The sequence below is a fragment of the Aquarana catesbeiana genome, linkage group LG08 (genome assembly GCF_042186555.1).
Source record: "Aquarana catesbeiana isolate 2022-GZ linkage group LG08, ASM4218655v1, whole genome shotgun sequence".
NCBI lineage: Eukaryota > Metazoa > Chordata > Amphibia > Anura > Ranidae > Aquarana > Aquarana catesbeiana.
Genome location: NC_133331.1, coordinates 12419458 through 12437440, shown reverse-complemented (window position 1 = coordinate 12437440; position 17983 = coordinate 12419458). Strand labels below are relative to the sequence as shown.

At 45.4% G+C, this 17983-nt stretch overlaps 1 protein-coding gene and 1 long non-coding RNA gene across 2 annotated transcripts in view; one reads left to right on the top strand and one right to left on the bottom strand.

Moving 5' to 3' along the window:
- The window catches only part of LOC141105593 (uncharacterized), a 266085-nt gene that overhangs the window by 166595 nt on the left and 81507 nt on the right, over positions 1 to 17983 (top strand). The window lies entirely within an intron of this gene.
- Positions 4855 to 17983, bottom strand: part of ZMAT4 (zinc finger matrin-type 4) — a 675941-nt gene continuing 662812 nt past the window's right edge. The window contains exon 8 of the mRNA XM_073595527.1: positions 4855 to 11393. Within this exon, the coding sequence (XP_073451628.1) occupies positions 11266 to 11393 (128 nt within the window). The 3' untranslated portion in view covers positions 4855 to 11265. The remainder of the gene's footprint in view (positions 11394 to 17983) is intronic.

Here is a 17983-nt window from a genome sequence, read left to right as displayed (position 1 = left end):
TTATCAGATGGCCACCTGGTGCCTGGCATATCTGGCAATCTTTTTGGGAATTCCCTTTAAAACCACATTCAGGTAGGGCTTTGAAGCAAGCGAAGATACAGCCTTAAGGTGTACTTTAAAAATGGACATCCAGAGCTTATGAACACCCCCCAAACAAAGAAAAAGGACCATATGAGTCCGAAATCCATAGAAGAGACCATAAGGGTCCATGTGAAACATGGAGGGGCTGCATCTGGCACATGCTTTATTGAAGCTTGGCAAATGCCCTGTGTGTGTTCCTTTTTTTTTTTTATTTTAAAGGGGCCCAGTAGAACCCGATTCAGTAGTACTCCCACTCAGCAGATCCCTAGCTTATTAGTACTTTCATTCAGCAGATCCCCAGCTTATTGGTACCCTCGTTCAGCAGATCCCCAGCTTATTAGTACCCTCGTTCAGCAGATCCCCAGCTTATTAGTACCCTCGTTCAGCAGATCCCCAGCTTATTAGTACCCTCGTTCAGCAGATCCCCAGCTTATTAGTACCCTCGTTCAGCAGATCCCCAGCTTATTAGTACCCTCGTTCAGCAGATCCCCAGCTTATTAGTACCCTCGTTCAGCAGATCCCCAGCTTATTAGTAGCATCGTTCTGCAGATCCTCAGCTTGTTAGTACCCTCGTTCAGCAGATCCCCAGCTTGTTAGTACCCTCGTTCAGCAGATCCCCCCCACTCAGTAGTACCCTCAGCTTTGCTGATTCACTGGTTTGCTGATCCTCCTCTCTCTCTAGTCCCCTCTCACCTCCCGCTGCTGTGACATCTGCTACTTTCTCCTGCTCCGGCCCCCCAGCTCTGCTGATACTCTGCCGCTCAGTCCTCTCTCTCCGGTCCCCGCTCCTATGCTGCTCACCATGTGTGCCGTTTGCTAGTTGCTCCGCTCCAGTCCAGACCTCGCTCACCTTCCTGCTGCTCCATGCTGCACGCCAGATATGAAGTCTGCACCAGACAATCCCAGAAAATATACACATGAACTGGAAGTGACTGCTGATGATGTCTTTCCGGTACACTTGGTTTCCCAGTGCATCCTGGGATATCTCATACCTGCAATACCTCCAAAACAAAGCAAAGCTAATGCTGAATAAATGCGCCTCAAAAGCTTCAGGTGCTGTTAGCGAGTGTTGTCATAGACTTCTATGGAGGATTTGGAGACGCTTTGAAGCACCAAGAAAGCAACATAGGGGGTAATTTTTGAAGCGAAGCAAGCACAACATGTGACCAGGACTATAAGGTGGCCAATTTATTTAGTGACAGGGGCTTTAATTGGCATTCGAAGTCCAGTGCGACATTTTGAAGCAAGTGTAAACGAGGCCTTATTGTAAATTGGGACACAATATCACCTCCCAAAAAAAAATGGATATAAAACTTTTGGATTTCCCATTATTTCTTGCCTCAGTGATGGTGGACACCAGGACAGTAGAGGGGTGAACCTACCCAGCAAGAACCCAGGCATCAGAAAATCCTCATAGGAGGTGTAACCCTTCCATACCCAAGTAAAAAAAAATTGCCTTTCCATACACTTTAAACTTCAATCTTTCTGGTGAAAGATACGAGATAAGATCTTATGACGGTTTATACCAGGGTGTGCTGGAGGACCTCCCACATCTAATAAGCTTAGGATATAATTTATTAATTTTTTGCTGAGACTCTAATCACAATCTTACCAGCTTTTATTTACGATGATATATACAGTATAATGTAACACACTGGTTTAGAAAATTGCGCATTTATGAATATGAAATACTGTATACTGAATTAAGCACAATAACAAATCTGCCATATAAAGGACACATACTTTATTTTTAAATGCTGGATTATTGACATACTTTTTTTTTTTTTTCCTTGAGACTTATTCAGAGGGTTCCCAGAGGTGCAGAACGGTCCTTGCACCCTGAAGACGGCCCTCTCCATAGGGTTGTAAAAGGCAATATTACCATTTTTTTTTTTTTTTTCCGTGTGCATTTAGAAAACCCAAGTCCCTGCGTTCAGGGTCACGTCTCCTACACTGGCTATTGCTATTTAATAAGGCAAATTTCTGTATTTGTACAATACAAGCTGCTTTCTCTATGGCTCTTGAGCTATGAACACTCAACACTGCTTTCCTTCAGTATTCTGTTCGCACATCATACATACACCGTTATTCTCCTTTATCTAACAATTTATCTGGACTTGTGTCTTTGTAAGTAAATGTTATCCACTAAAGCGAACCGAAGCCCAATGTTTAGGTTTGATTTAAACTATGGAGAGGCTGGGTGGAGGCATTTGTAGAAGAACCAAAGGAGAAGAGAGGTTCTAGGTCATGTAACCAGGGCTTTTTTCTTTTTTAAGCGGTAACATGGCGGTTCGCAGTTCGGGCACCCCCAGTATGTACCAACAAGGGGCATTGGGTGTGCTGGAGGGTCTACTGATGCTGGTTACTCGGGGGGGGTCTATTGCTGCTGAGGGGGGTATTGGTGATGGGGAAGATCTACTGTTGCAGGGGGAATATGGGGGGTCTAGAGCTGCTGGCTGCTGAGGAGTGTACGGTTGCTGGGGAAGATCTACTGTTGCAGGGGGAATATGTGGGGGTCTAGAGCTGCTGGGGAGGGTATTGTTGCTGGGGAAGATCTCTACTTTTGCAGGGGGAATGTGGGGGGTCTAGAGCTGCTGGCGAGTGTATTGTTGCTGGGGAAGATCTACTGTTGCAAATGGAGTGTGTGAGGTGGTCTAGTGTTGCTGGCTGCTGGAGGATGTATTGTTGCTGGAGAGGATCGATTGTTGCTGGCTGCTTTTACTGCCTTCCTTGTTATCATTAACAAATTATTTAGCACCATAAAAAGATACTTGGCTCTGTACTCTTTAAAAGGTGGGTAGTGAGTGGAGAAAAAGAAAGCTGCTCTGAGGTGGGTAGGGGGAGGAGACCAAGGTGATTCTGGGCGGGGGGGGGGGATATACACTTATTCTCTGAGGAAAAAATGTCCTCCATGTGACCAACTACAACTTTGCACTGTTGGTGCAGACATCAGCAGAGGCAAAAAGAAGGGACACCACATGCCGGATAGATCACAAGCGTCCATATATATTGTAAAAAAATCCACAAGTATGGCAGTCTATGCCCCTGATAACACCTTTCACCAAATCAGGGCTTAGACTATGGCTCTCTATGACTAAGCCCTGATTGGGTGAAATGTGTTAGAGGGGGAAGTACTAGGGCAGGGACTTTCATTGAACTGATTGGTCTATTGTTCCCAAGGGCCCATGTGCAGCTCTTGCAAATCAATAAAAGTGGCGCTAAAGGCCAGTGTTTAAACTGCCAAGTGTGCAAAACAGCTCTATAGGCTAAAGTGATCTGGTGCTATAAATGCTACATAAACAATACAAAATTATTACATAAATGTGCAAACGAAATCGTGACAGTGCCTCTGAAAGTATACCATACACGCAGCAATATTAAATCGTGCACTGATATCAATAATAGAATATAAGTGATTTAGTCCATAAAAAATCCATAGACAGGACACCGTGCAGGAAATGTGCAGTCTCTGGAAACAGTCCACCAATTCACTCAGTGACAGTGATTCCTCTCCCCTTGAACTCAACACTCACCTGCTCAATATGCCTCACACTCTCGTGTTTTGGCAACAAGGCATAAGTATAGTTGGTCAATGGAAGACGGAAGATCCAGATTCCTTGATAAATCGAAGTGTCACCTCAATGTATAAAAGAACTCAAAATAGTGTGATACCGTAAAACATGTGAAATTTATTTGATTAAAAACCTTCAATCATTACACTCACAAGAAAACTTCTTGATAAAAGCCAAACTGACACTGCAAATGCAATCCAAACACAATCCTCCTCTGTGAAACGCCCAGCACCACTGTGGAAATGACGGTCACGGCGGACCTCAAGGGACAGCGTTAGATAGGTTCTCACCCAACTTCGCTGACACGCTCCTGGTATAGATATCCTGCTGTTAGGCAAGCCCAGGGGGCAGCTCCTCTGTTGCCCTCGAACTCTCCCGCCGGTGTGCGGAAGTATGCAGCCACGTCCCGTCCGTCACTGATTGTTACTGGTAGATGCCGTACAGCCACGCCCCGACATGTTTCGTCATACCTGACTTCCTCATGCATTCTATTATTGATATCAGTGCACGATTTAATATTGCTGCGTGTATGGTATACTTTCAGAGGCACTGTCACGATTTCGTTTGCACATTTATGTAATAATTTTGTATTGTTTATGTAGCATTTATAGCACCAGATCACTTTAGCCTATAGAGCTGTTTTGCACACTTGGCAGTTTAAACACTGGCCTTTAGCGCCACTTTTATTGATTTGCAAGAGCTGCACATGGGCCCTTGGGAACAATAGACCAATCAGTTCAGTTTTATTTTATTTTAAAGTGGCAGCTCAGCTTAATACGTTTTTTTTATATTTGTTCTCTAGGGGGGTAACACCCCTACACCGGGCATTTGAGCGCAGTGGTGGAAACTCGAGGAGGGCGGCATATCTTGAGTTTTCTCATTTGTTACAGGGACTTTCATTGCCATGGTTGCAAATGTTTTCCAAAAATTTAGATGTTTGTGATCTATCCTGGTGTGCAGTGGTCCTTCTTTTTGGCTCCGCTTAGTGACCTTCGGCACCTAGAATTGAAGTGGCAGTTTGTTCGGCCTGATATCAGTAAAGTCTTAATTCACATTGATCAAAATCGGATCTGTAGAGCATGGCTGCTACAGAATTAGGTCACATGTACCGAGAGTACTCCTTGTTGGTGCAGAGCTGCCTACACTCCTGGGAGGTACTAGAGGGTGGGTAGATGAGGTGTAAATAACCTTTTTTTGGGGGGGGGGGGTTGATGAGGGCTGTGGGAGGGTGATGTGTGCTGAGGTGGGGAATGGGGGAGAGTGGTACAGAAGTCAGAGCTGACGGGGAGGGGCAGAAGTGAGATGTGGACAGCCTTTGAAAGACAGCTGAACCCTGCACTCTGTGCATAGCATGCCCCTAAAGAATGCACTCCGTATGCAGCGCACTCCTCAACCTTGCACTCTGTGCTCAGTGAACCCCTGAACTCTGTACGTACCTCACTATTGGACTCTGCACTCTGTACGTAGCGCACACCTAAACTCTGCACTCTGTACGTAGCGCACTCCGGAACTATGCACTCTGTACATAGCGCACTCCTGAACTCTGCACTCTGTACGTATTGCACTCTGCACGTAACGCACTCCTGAACTCTGCACTCTGTACGTAGCAGACTTCTGGACTCTGCGCTCTGTATGTAGCGCACTCCTGGACTCTGTACATAGTGCACTCCTGAACTCTGCACTCTGTACGTAGTGCACTCCTGAACTCTGCACTCTGTAGCACACTCCTGAACTCTGCACATAGCACACTTCTGGACTCTGCACTCTGTACGTAGCGCACTTCTGAACTCTGCACTCTGTACGTAGCACACTTCTGGACTCTGCGCTCTGTACGTAGCACACATCTGAACTCTACCCTCTGTATGTAGCGCACTCCTGCACTCTGTAAGTATTGCACTCCTGAACTCTGCACGTAGCGCACTCCTGAACTCTGCACTCTGAACGTAGCTCACTCCTGAACTCTGCACTCTGTACTCCACGTACTCCTGAGTAGTCCTATGTATCTGAGTAGATACATAGTCTTACAGATTCAACCAGCCCTTTGAGGGCAACCATAATGCTGTGGCCCGCAACGAAATTGAGTTTGACACCCCTGTTGTAGAACAACCCTTCTGCCGGACAAAGAAGAATCTGATAGCATTTTCAAATGTTTGGGAGACGCCTTTCTAGCTGACGTACATATCAGCTATTGAGGAAATGCTGGATGGTCTCACCTCAATGATTAAAGCCCAACTCCAAGCAAAACCTCATCCTTTGCTTTACATAGAATGGGAAAGGGTCTCATCGTAACAGGTCAGTAGAGACTGCTACAGGTTTCCCAATGGCTGGAAGGCTTGCTTATGAAACCTGCCATTGGTTTCCTTAAGTTCTGAGCTTTGGCCATATCTACCCTATTACCAGAGATCTTCTCACTTGATTGCTGCTAATGGATCTGGATCATGTGATCAACGATCTCCTTGAATGGCAATCTTGACATACCTTCCCTCTCACATTCTTCTCTGCTGCAGAAGACAGAACTCTCACCTTCTGGGGGGGAGCCCAGTTTTGTTTCTCATCAACTCTCTCCTGGTCTTATTCTCCCTTCATCCCATTCCTAGTAGTCAGGCTCACCTTTGTGTGCAATCTGCCACCAACTCCATATAGCCTGCACAGGCCCCGTTGGCGGTGGCTGCTGGCACATCCAGCCATTCCCACTGACATAAATTCTATCTTAAGTAAAGGATTACAGCATATAACCCATAAATCACTGCCTCTCTTAATGTAAATTGAATGCAAATTATATTCAAAGCAAAATGAAATCTTGCAAATGTCCTTTGGCCTGTTCTCTTATATACACGGTTTGCAAGAGAAATGCTTGAGCGTGATTTAACAGACCATGCAAGGAAAAAATAACAATATACATGGCCTACTAGACAATTTCTCCAAATGTTAACATTTTATAGTCCTTTTCTTTCTTTGTGCAAGAGGATATTTAATCATTTACCATTTATCAAAGCAAGACAAATGTTACAAGGTCATATATAACATCTACACTTTGTATTGTGTGACATCCAGGGCTGTGTATTGGTGCACTCTACTCACTATACACGGCCATTTACACTTCAGACTAACAAACTACAGAACACGGGTGTTCAACGAAACCTTCCATGACAGAAATAAAAAAAGATAGATTACTGTTGCTGATCACCTACTCGAAATTTGACTGGCTGTTATGCCGACCCCCCAGGTCTTCATATGTATAAGTAGACATTCTCAGAGCCTTCTGATTCCCAAAACTGCACGCTTGCCTGGTCCATGACTCAGAAGATGCTGGAGACTATGACAGCCAAGCAACTGGAATTCTCAGAAGAAAGCCCTCATGTTTTTTCTGGGAAAAGTGTTCTACAACATTCCCTATGTATCCCTGCTTCTTGGATCCCCCATTAAAAAAAAAAATGCCATGCTGAACTTTCTTACCTTAAGATCACTTGGTCAATACGGCGTTTCATGATTTGACCTTAAAATCTATAGCCTTCAACAGCAACCTTTAACAGACTTATGCTCTTGTTCTGCCAAAGCTGTATGATCAGGTCTTTCTATACAACACATGAAGCTTTTGATTACTTGGGTGAGGTGGAACACAAGGCAGCTTCATGCAAAAGCTAATGAGGCTACCAGACAAAGCGAATTCCACACCACTTGAGCAATACTCAAGTGGAGGCTGAAGGGATAAAAAAAATCAAGAGAAGGTCAACTACTCATTTCCCATTTGCTAACCTAGTTAAGTTTAAAGTGACTATTTCTGGCAGATAATTGGCACGTTTTATGGACATCTTATGGGGGAACTTCCAGTACATTGGTACAGTGGGCTGGAAGCATGTTGCATAATTTTTGATTAGCACATTACAAGGTGGGCCCTGGAGTATGTAAAGCTGGATTTGATCCTTCATATACTGTAATCAGTCCTTAGTCCTTGTATGACTTCCTGTTCACACAATATGTGCATTCACTAATCAGAATGTGACAGACAAAGCAGTGGCATCATGGGGGGTTGCCAGTGCCCAGGGTAAGGCATTGCACCCCCTAACCTTTGGACTGTTAGCTCTCCTTTCAACCACAATAAATGTATATACATACACAGTGGGAAAGTCTGGGCCTTACCCTCACCTCCTCATCCCCTCCCCACACAAATGCTCCCCCCAAATCACCCCTCCCAGCACAAATCCTTTCTTCAAGCACCCCCCTCCCCAGCACAAATCTTTTCCCCTCGCAAATTGCTCCTCAGCACAAATCCTTTTAACACCACCATCCGCGCATTAATCCACCCCAGCAAAAATATCTAACGGTGCGATTTTCCCTCCCCGGAATCGTAAAATAGACCTCAGATCAGTGTGGCTCAATACGGGGGGGGGACATCCCTCCTTCCTGCTCCTCCTCCTCTTGTGGATGATACACATCAGAGCCAAGGAGGAGCCTAGCTTCCCTTGGCTCAGATGTGTATTGTTACAGGAAGCTGGTGGGAAAAAATACCGGTTGCTGCAGAGGGGGAGAGAGCGTGGTGCTAGGGACCCAGGACACACCTCGGGAGCTGCGGGTAAGGTACCCTGGGTTCTCAGCCCTAGCACATTCCTCCCAAGCAAATTTGTGGAGCTAAGTGTCAGAACTTGTTACAGCTCTGGGACTTCAGATCTGCAGGATGCTGGAATTTTGCTGAAATCCCGGGACGGTCCTGTGGAATTCGGGACAATTGGGAGGTACCATTTTAAGCTCCTAAGAAATTTGCACTATGCCCCTGCCCATGCTACACCACTGGGGGCAAAGAACTACCTGTGTGATCTCAGATTGCTGCTATTAGCAAACAAGAAAAGCAAGTCAGGCAAAACTTCTCCAACCTTCCCCTGGGTCTCTTGCATTTATAGTGTCTATCTTCCTAAGGTCATCTTCAGTGATCACTGACGAGCCAAAGATTGCATGTCTCCTAGTTTGATTGGTCACTGTAATGCAAATAAATGGTACCATCTCCCTCACCCATTCCATCAAAATAGAACGAGTTAGGTTCTTGGGTATTTAGGTAAACCAAACCATAGACACGTATGAAGGCATAATCTGCCATTCCCATGTGATTGCTCTACATTGTCCGGTCACTATCCCCACAGAGCTTGTTATTTGGGTAATTTCTGCAAATACTTCTCTTGTCTCGTAATCCAGCCGCCGCTAAAAGCATTTCCAGATAATAATCTGCATCCTTTTGTATCGGCTCAGACCTTAAACTGCTTTCATACATAGATCCAATCATGGAGTAGCCTGTAGTTACCGAAATAACACTGCAAAGACAGATCGCTGCACGTTTACCGGGGATTTGGCAACTTGTCTTACAAGCACAAAATTACTCATTTCAATGACTATGAGATGGGAAACAATTGCAAAGGAAATTCTAGAAAGTCTGTGCACAGAATAGCAGCCTTTTATCTGAAGCTCCCATTACAATCGTCTCTGAGCCATTCCCGGTGCTTAGGAAACACGTGCATCTTAAGGATCAGAGGCAATTTGCTCAAAACACTAGATAATAAAAAGAAAGAAAAAACTTATTTAAAGTGGTTGTAAGCCTCTGAAATGGAAAATGAAGAAGGCATATCCCTCTATAGTACACATGTCAAGCACAAGGCCTGCGAGCAGAACCTGGCCCACCATGCCATTTCATGGGGCCCTCACACCTCTCCCGGAGCTGCAGCATCCCCCCTCATCTCTGCTTCCACCTTGTCTCAGCAAAGAGGCAAACAGAACTCCTTTGCCAGATCCCGTGCTTCTTTGTGCAGCCGTGGAGACAAGCCGTGACTTGTCGTGTCCCCCCCCCCCCCCCCAGTTTCAGCAGTTGGCAGCAGAGAGGAGGACAAGACTCCTCCTACAAATCCTGCGCCTCTTAATGCAATCCTGCACCTCCCTTGGTCTCAGCATTCAGCAGACTCTAGTCCTCCTCCAGACCCTGCACTTTCTGCTTCCCAGCTCGACCCTCTGGCTTCTTCCCAGGAGCAGCACAAGCTTAGGGAGGATGGAAGAAACTTGATTTTTGATGGTGGGGGGGCTCATGACATCCGATCTAAGGGAGGGTGGAGTACTCTGGACATTAGTCTTACAGATACAACTGGCCCATTTAGGTCAACCATAATGCTGATGCGGCCCACAATGAAATTGTGCTTGACACCCCTGCTCCTATAGTGTGCACTTGCCTCAATCCATCTGCTCTCTCATTCCTTTATCTGCACAAGTCACTTCTGACAGGTTTTGGCAACAGCAGACAACCCCGGTAGATTACTTTGACCCCTCCCCAGCACACAGAAGGTGACTGACAGCCTCTGCTGTCCATGTCTCCCTATGAGACTTTGTACAGGGAGGTGTGTCCTTTCCCTCCACTCGTGTCTCAGATTACACTCAGCTCCCCTCTCTATGCTGTGCAGTTTGTGACATCAGAGCCCCACCCCCTGCTTGCTGCAGCTGAGAAATAGCCTTTGATCTGTGTGTTTTAGGAGGCTGTAGAGAGGAGAGGGATGCAGATAAATGAATACAACTTATGTAGGAGGACTTGTTTCAGCTCTGTGCATCACCTGAGGCCAGTCACTTCACTGGGTATATGGAGGGGATTACAACCACTTTAACAGATAACATGGGAGACATTTGAAAACATCTAACATCAGATACCGTGCTCCAATGCACACAGCATTGTCTGCACTTCCCCTCATTAGAGCCAAGCATTGGCCTCCTTTGCTTTACAGCTCTGAGGATGCCTAGCCAAACGCCTGAAGACCACATTCAGTTCCTCTGCAATGTAAAACAACACGGATATGAAGTATACACTTGTGTATATATATACAGAATGTATGTCCTATATGCTTGCATTTTTTTTGTTTTATTCATGCTCTGCTAAATCAGTGATCCTGTCTAAATACACCGAGGATACGATTATCATGGCTGACTTGGCCACATAACATTTCATACTAACTTCTAGGCAAAGGGGAGAGTGAAAGTAACCATGTAGCATCTGATGTTTATTTTTAAAATGACTTCTAGCAATCCCATATGCCTCTTAGAGAATCCCTGCACAGCCGGTGGGGTAGCCACACTCAGCGTCTGCAAGTGAAATCCGACTTTGCTTTTGACCTTTATCCGCAGTAGACTTCTGCCAGGTTTAAAAGCAAGCTGATGGTTAAAAAGTTGAAAAAAAAAAAGGACCTGTCTAAACATTTGTGTACTTTCTTCTATGAGCAATAAGAACCTTCTTAACGTGAACGAGCTTCCATCAAAAGGTACCAATCTGTAGTATGGGTAGAACCTAAGGGGGTCACCTTCACAAGATTCAGTGATGTAAATGCCACAAAATAGAATCAAAAAGCTCCGGTGAGCAGGCGTTTGCCAGAGTTTGAGAAGTAACCACATCCATGAAGAAGGTCCCATGTATTCCATGGTGGTGGAACTTGGCTGAGATCCTTGAAATGAATCCATGCATGTGTATCTGCTACTTCCAAGTGATACTTTATAGTTAAAAAAAACAAAAAAACAAAAAAAAAAAAAGACTAAGCCCTTTCTTGTGCTGTACTCATTAAGAAACAAGTCCGTGTAACGTGTGAGTGTGACATCCTCAGCACACGATGTGACTTTCCTGTCCGATTATGACGGGGTAGAAGTTGTCGTCTGGAGAGCACTGCTCAGTTTCGTCTGGGACTTGTGGTGGGCTCAGAGAGCTTCTCCCGCTGTCATTGTCTTTTCCTGTTAATGAGAAACGGAAGAACATTTGTAACGTTCGTGAATTTAACTTAACAGAGAAATAACATCTGTACTGGCATGGCCCTTCCCCCATCAGACATCTACAAGAGCTGTCTCCATTATCAGGGCCGTCTTAATGCATAAGTTCCCCTGGGCACTGCCCAGAGGCCCCAGGCACATGGGGGCCCCCCATTGTAATCTTGCATTACACCATACTTGCCAACTGTCCCGAATTTCTTGGGACAGTCACGCTTTTTGATAAGCTTCCCCGGGGATGGCCATGTCCTAGGCAGCATCCCAGAATCTGTGCTGCGAGGACACCAGCAGCCCATCACTAGGCTAAACCTACAACTGGAATGACATCTTCCCCGGCTACTTGTTTAAAATTGATTTGATTGAAAGTACAAATAAATATACACTATATTCTCAAAAGTTTTGGGACGTTTGCCTTTACACGCACATGAACTTTAATGGTGTCTTAGCCGGTAGGGTTAAATATTGAACAAAACAAGGAATTGGTCGCACACTGGAACTCCAAATTATCTCGATGTTATCTTTATTGTCAAAAAAGGTCAGACAGATACAGGTAATGGTAGGCGTTTTACAAGCGATAGCTTGCTTGTTCACAAGCTATCGCTTGTGAAACGCCTACAATTACCTGTATCTGTCTGACCTTTTTTGACAATAAAGATAACATTGAGATAATTTGGAGTTCCAGTGTGCGACCAATTCCTTGTTTTGTTCGTCTTCCATGGTGGTGAGCCGAGGTCTGCACCTGTGATCCATCCTACACCTGAGTGTGCCTGGAGCGGTGTGCTTCTCTCTGTTCTTTGTAGGGTTAAATATTAAGTTGGCCCATCTTTTGCAGGTATAACAACTTCAACTCTTCTGGGAAGGTTGTCCACAAGGTTTAGGAGTGTGTTTATGAGAATGTTTGACCATTCTTTCAGAAGAGCATTTGTGAGGTCAGGCACTGATAGATATCGAGAAGGCCTGGCTCGCAGTCTCTGCTCTAATTCATCCCAAAGGTGTTCTTTTGGGTTGAGGTCAGGACTCTGTGCAGGCCAGTCAAATTCCTCCACCCCAAACTTGCTCATCCATGTCTTTATGGACCTTGCTTTGTACACTGGTGCGCAAACATGTTGGAACAGGAAGGGGCCGTCCCCAAACTGTTCCCACAAAGTTGGGAGCATGAAATTGTCCAAAATGTCTTGGTATGCTGACATCTTAAGAGTTCCATTCACTGGAACTAAGGGGACAAGAATACCTTTGGAATGAATTAGAGCAGAGACACCATTCTCGTCCAACATTAGTGCCTGACCTCACAAATGCTCTTCTGGAAGAACGGTCAAACATTCCCATAGACACACTCCTAAACCTTGTGGACAACCTTCCCAGAAGAGTTGAAGCTGTTATAGCTGCAAAGGGTGGGCCAACTCTATATTGAACCCTACAAACTAAGACTGGGATGCCAATAAAGTTCATGTGCGTGTAAAGGCAGGTGTCCCAATACTTATGATAGTATAATGTATGTTTAATGCTATCAACTAATTATTATTATACTTTCATTCTTGAGAGTAGGTTCTTAATTGAGGAAGGCTGATAGGGGCAGCAGTGCATTACTTTGCCCAGGGGTCCATGATACTATTAAGACGGCCCTGTACATTATGATGCCATGGGCAGGTGCCTTGACTTGACCATGTACAACTATCCCCCCTGGATTACTGCAGGAGTATGATAGTTTTACTCTGGCCTCAGTGCTGCCCCCTATCCCCCACTTTTCATCCATGAGCCTCATGGCCAGCACAGCATAAACTAGGAGCACATTGTCTTCAGGTTCAGTTCTCTCCACCCAGAGCTGTCATGAAATATCCCCACTGATGTGTAGGAGAGACTAGACCCACATCCATCCCATAATTCAGTGCCTGAGTACTCCATCACTAGGCCTAGGTGTTCTCACATATGGGGGGGGGGGAACCCATTTGAGATAGTCAAATTGTAACGATCGCACATGGGTACTTTATGTAGCGCTGCCCCGTAGGAGCCTCTTTAATTTAACCAGTTCTTTCCCAGAGTTAGTGCAGAGGCACAGCCAGGCATACAGTAGCATTTCATTCATTCTGGCTCAATGATCAGTCTAGACCAGGGGGTCTCCAAACTTTCTAAAGAAATGGTTACTGTCCTTCAGACTTTAGGGGTGCCCAGTGGGAATAATGCCCAATCTTTGGTATTAGTGGGAAAAATAGTTGGTGTCAGTGGGAGGAATAGTTCCCCATTGTTTGTGTCAGTGGAAGGAATGGTGCCCCATCGTTGGTTTCAGTAAAAGGAATAGTGCCCCATTGTTGATGTCAATGATAGGAATTGTGCCCCATTGTTGATGTCAATGATAGGAATTGTGCCCCATTGTTGATGTCAATGATGGGAATTATGTCCCATTGTTTCTGTCAGTGGGAGGAACAATGCCTCAAGGGTCAGATAAAGGCAAGCAAAGGGCCACATCCGGCCCAAGCATCACAATTTGGTGGCCACTGGTCTAGGGGATGTCTTTGAGGATTTTTATTGCTGAAAAACCTGGATGGGGAGGTATTTGGGATACCCGAGCTTAACCAAATATAGGTGTGAAAACACTTCACTAGGTCTCTCTCTGAGCAGTCTCTATGTAGAAACAAGTACAGATGGCAGAGACCAAGAACACAGCACACAGTCATTAGAATCAGGAGTTTTGGTCAGTACACACAATGTCACAGCATCACCAGAGGCCTCCTTCCAGTGTCCACCGGACACTTCCCAGTGAGCTCTGTAGACCAGGTTCCCAATTAGAGTCCCTTGTCGAGCTCCAAAAAGGGCTCTTGAAAGATGGTCCCCTAGCTCTTCCACAGCTGGGATCTCAATAAACGTCTGCTACAATCTGGATAGCTGCTACAGGTGGAGGTAGCCACCCCCCACCCAGATGGGTGGATTACCTCCAGCTTGTTGAAAAAGGAGGAACCCTACTTCTTTAAATATAAGGTCCCTTTCACAGGCCTCCAGTGTCTTCTATGGAGCGGCGGATGTCAGCAGACACATGTCCGCTGACACCTGTGACCATCCAATCCTGCCCTCCAAAAACAGACAGATGGTGTCCTATTCCCCATCTGGCAAATCAGATTGGATAGCATCAGATGGAAACTGACAGGTGGTCCGTTTCCATCCAATTGCCCAATAGAGGAGAGCGGGACTGTGTCCGTGTCCGCTCTGCATAGACCTGTCATCCGCCTGCTCAGCAGGGATCAGTGGAGAGATCCACCACTGAGCAAGCGGATTCTGCTTCGAGGAGGCACCCATGTGAAACGGGCCTTAGACTATATATAGGCCACTCCAGCAACCTTCTGGGTACACCTTCCCAGAAATTGTCTGAAGCGCAATAAATATTCAGGCTGAGATTTGCCTTGCTCAACCCTCAATGTTTCAGAAGCCTCGAGCAATCAGTCTGTAAGATCCAGAGCAGCCCAAAGCAATCAACAACTACTCCACTGATTTACAGAGGAGCCATAAAGAACTGCATTTGCCTAACATCATAACAACCTAACTAGGAGGGTGCTACATTTACATGAACGCACACCGTAATATTTTTTTAGATTGTTAGAGTATAACAAAGCATAAGATAGACTTCCCCTTTAACATGCAGTTTATGGGTTGGCAGAAGAAAGCGGAGCCATTTGTAGTAAAAGCCGATATTGATTGGTGCTTATCCTTTATAACCAAGAGAAGCCAGGCCTGAGATGGGGGAAAGTGATATTTTGTTTCTAAATTTTAAATCAGGCCTGCAGTAAACAAGGCTGGAAACTAATCAACTCTAATCCTGGATTAGTTTTCCAAACAGGATCAAAGCATGAAGTAAAGTCAGGTCATCCAACCAAAATGCAATGATGTCTTATGGATTAGAGCGTGCAGCCAGCATTACAAAGTAATATGGAAAGGTATGTCTGTCACTTAAAGTGACTCTGTCCCCTACACTGAAACCATGAATAAAAGTCCGACCTTTAAAATAAGGAAGTAAATACCTAAAAGTGTGGTGCACCAACGTTTTTAAAAAATATATATATATTTTTATAAATAATTGTATTATATTCGACTTTTTAATTAGTATTATGAATTTAAATGAAAATTAAAATTATTGTCAGTCATTATCGGAACCTTTTTAAGCGATGTAAAAAAAACTGCAAGCTGCATTTTTGGTGCATATTTGGTCAATTAAAAAAAAAACGCACCTCCCCATTGAAATGCATTAAAAACGCAGCAAGAACGCATCGAAAATGCACCCGTGTTGCATTTTTGATGCATTTTTTTTTTTAGTCACATGACCTATGAAAACACACCATACGCAAGGTGTAATCGTGGCAAAATCTCTGCAAAATGGTGGGCGTTTTTTTGGGCAGCCATTATCGGCACTTTTTCTTCTTTCGGCACAATGCTGAAAAATCTATTTTTGGCGGCCGAAATTTTGGTGCATCGCTAACTTAAGGGGTTCGGCTGCCCATACACAAAGCAAGTTTCCTTCCTGCAACCACGGGTTGCAGGAAAGAAATTTGCTTGCTTCCCCCATCAACACAGGCAGTTTTTACACGGGAATCCCTTCTGCCGGGCCACCGTCTTTTCCCAGCACGGGGGGGGGGGGGGGCTGGGGAAGCCGTCCCCGCTGGGAGAAGACAGTGATTATTGTTAGCGGATATAGCAGCCGCTAGCAATAATCACAGGTACAGTGAAACCCGGCATGCTGGTTATACCCAATTGATCGATTTGGTACCTTCAGCTTGCCCGTACAGGGTTCTAATCTCAGCCAGTACCTGCGGAACTGGATAAGGGGTGTCTGCAAATAAAAACTGCGCAGCCGCTAGCAATAATCACAGGTACAGTGAAACCCGGCATGCTGGTTATACCCAATTGATCGATTTGGTACCTTCAGCTTGCCCGTACAGGGTTCTAATCTCAGCCAGTACCTGCGGAACTGGATAAGGGGTGTCTGCAAATAAAAACTGCGCAGCTCTGACAAATGTGGAATAAGGACAGGATGATGCCATCTCTGGGAGTTTTTTTAGCCAGGCTCTCAGAGGTATTTAAATGGCCTACACCCTTAGCAAGAACATTATCCAACTTTAGTCAGAGCTGCACAGTTTGTTTTTACCTACAGGTGCCCCTTACCTGTACTGGAACTTTTTGGTACATAGAAAAGGGTTATTCACTTTCCAACCCATGACGGACTACACCTGATGGTTGTCTGTCCTTTTCAATACTTGGTATATTTGGTTCATATCATGGTTGTCCACATTCATTATGACTTGCACAGCAGCATGTTTTGTGGTGTGTATTGAAGGACTGCTGGGCTTGTCTTTGTCTGCGATATTCTAGGAGCCGCGATGCTCTTAGGTGCCCCTCCCATTCCCCTCTCAGCCACTCAGTCTTGGTGCGGGGGGTGTGGCGGGTTCTCCCTCTGCGCAGCCGCCTCATAAATCCGACGCCTTGTCGGCGTTATTGTGCCGGGGCGAGACATGCCATCTCGGCTGACCAATGGGGAGTCACGTCTGGTTTCAAATGAGTGGCAGCGGTGGCCACCTTGACTCGGACACTTCCCCTTTCATGTCATGCCCCTTCTTTGGCACTTTTTGGTAAAACGTTTACTCAAGTGAAGACTTTCCCCTCTTTTTTTCTTCCTTCATTCCCTATCTTCTCTGTGTGCCCCACTGGTTATAATATCTTCTTTGTTGTTAGCAGTTCCATGAATTGTCAACTGTGTACAATAAGACCTTCACTAGTACTTTTTCTAAAATTACCGATAGGGCTACATACACCCAAGAATGTTGCTTCCACTCACCACATTGTTTGCCGACATGTCTGTCTGCCAGTTGGCCTTGTATTGGGTCATCTTTTGATTGAATATGAAACTACATTTGTTTTACTGTAGTGCAACCCTAACAAAACTTTCCAATAAAAAATAAACAAGAAAACAAGCACAGAGTATTCCTCAGTAAAAAAAAAAAAAAAAAAAAAAGGAATATATGCATTCCTGGTGTACACAAATACGTGCATATGAGCATAATGAATTTTAATAGTGGTGCACCGAAATTTCGTCTGAAAATTGTGTTTTTGGCAGGCGACCGAAAGAAATAAAAGTGGCGAAAAAGGGGCGGCGCCACCCCGCTGGGTGCCGCACATGTATTATCCCCGCGCGCCCCTGTCAGTCTCCCCTCCCTCCTGCTGTTCTCACAAGTGTCATGAGATGCAGCCTCCACAGTGCCTAGTACCGCGATCTCACGCTGTGTGTCAGAGATCTGAATCGCTGTGCAGCCACGGTAACAATGTCCCGCCTCTTGTGATAGACGGCACACTGATCCAATGTCATTGTGCTGTGTGTCATAGGAGGCGGGACATCGTTATAGCAGCTGCACGGCGATTCAGATCCAGCTCTGACACACAGCGTGACATCGCCTTACCAGGCACTGGTAGGCTGTACATGATGGGCACTGGCAGGCTGTACATGATGGGCACTGGTAGGCTGCATGTCATGGGCACTGATGGGCTGTACATGATGGGCACTGGCTTGCTGCAATTTATGG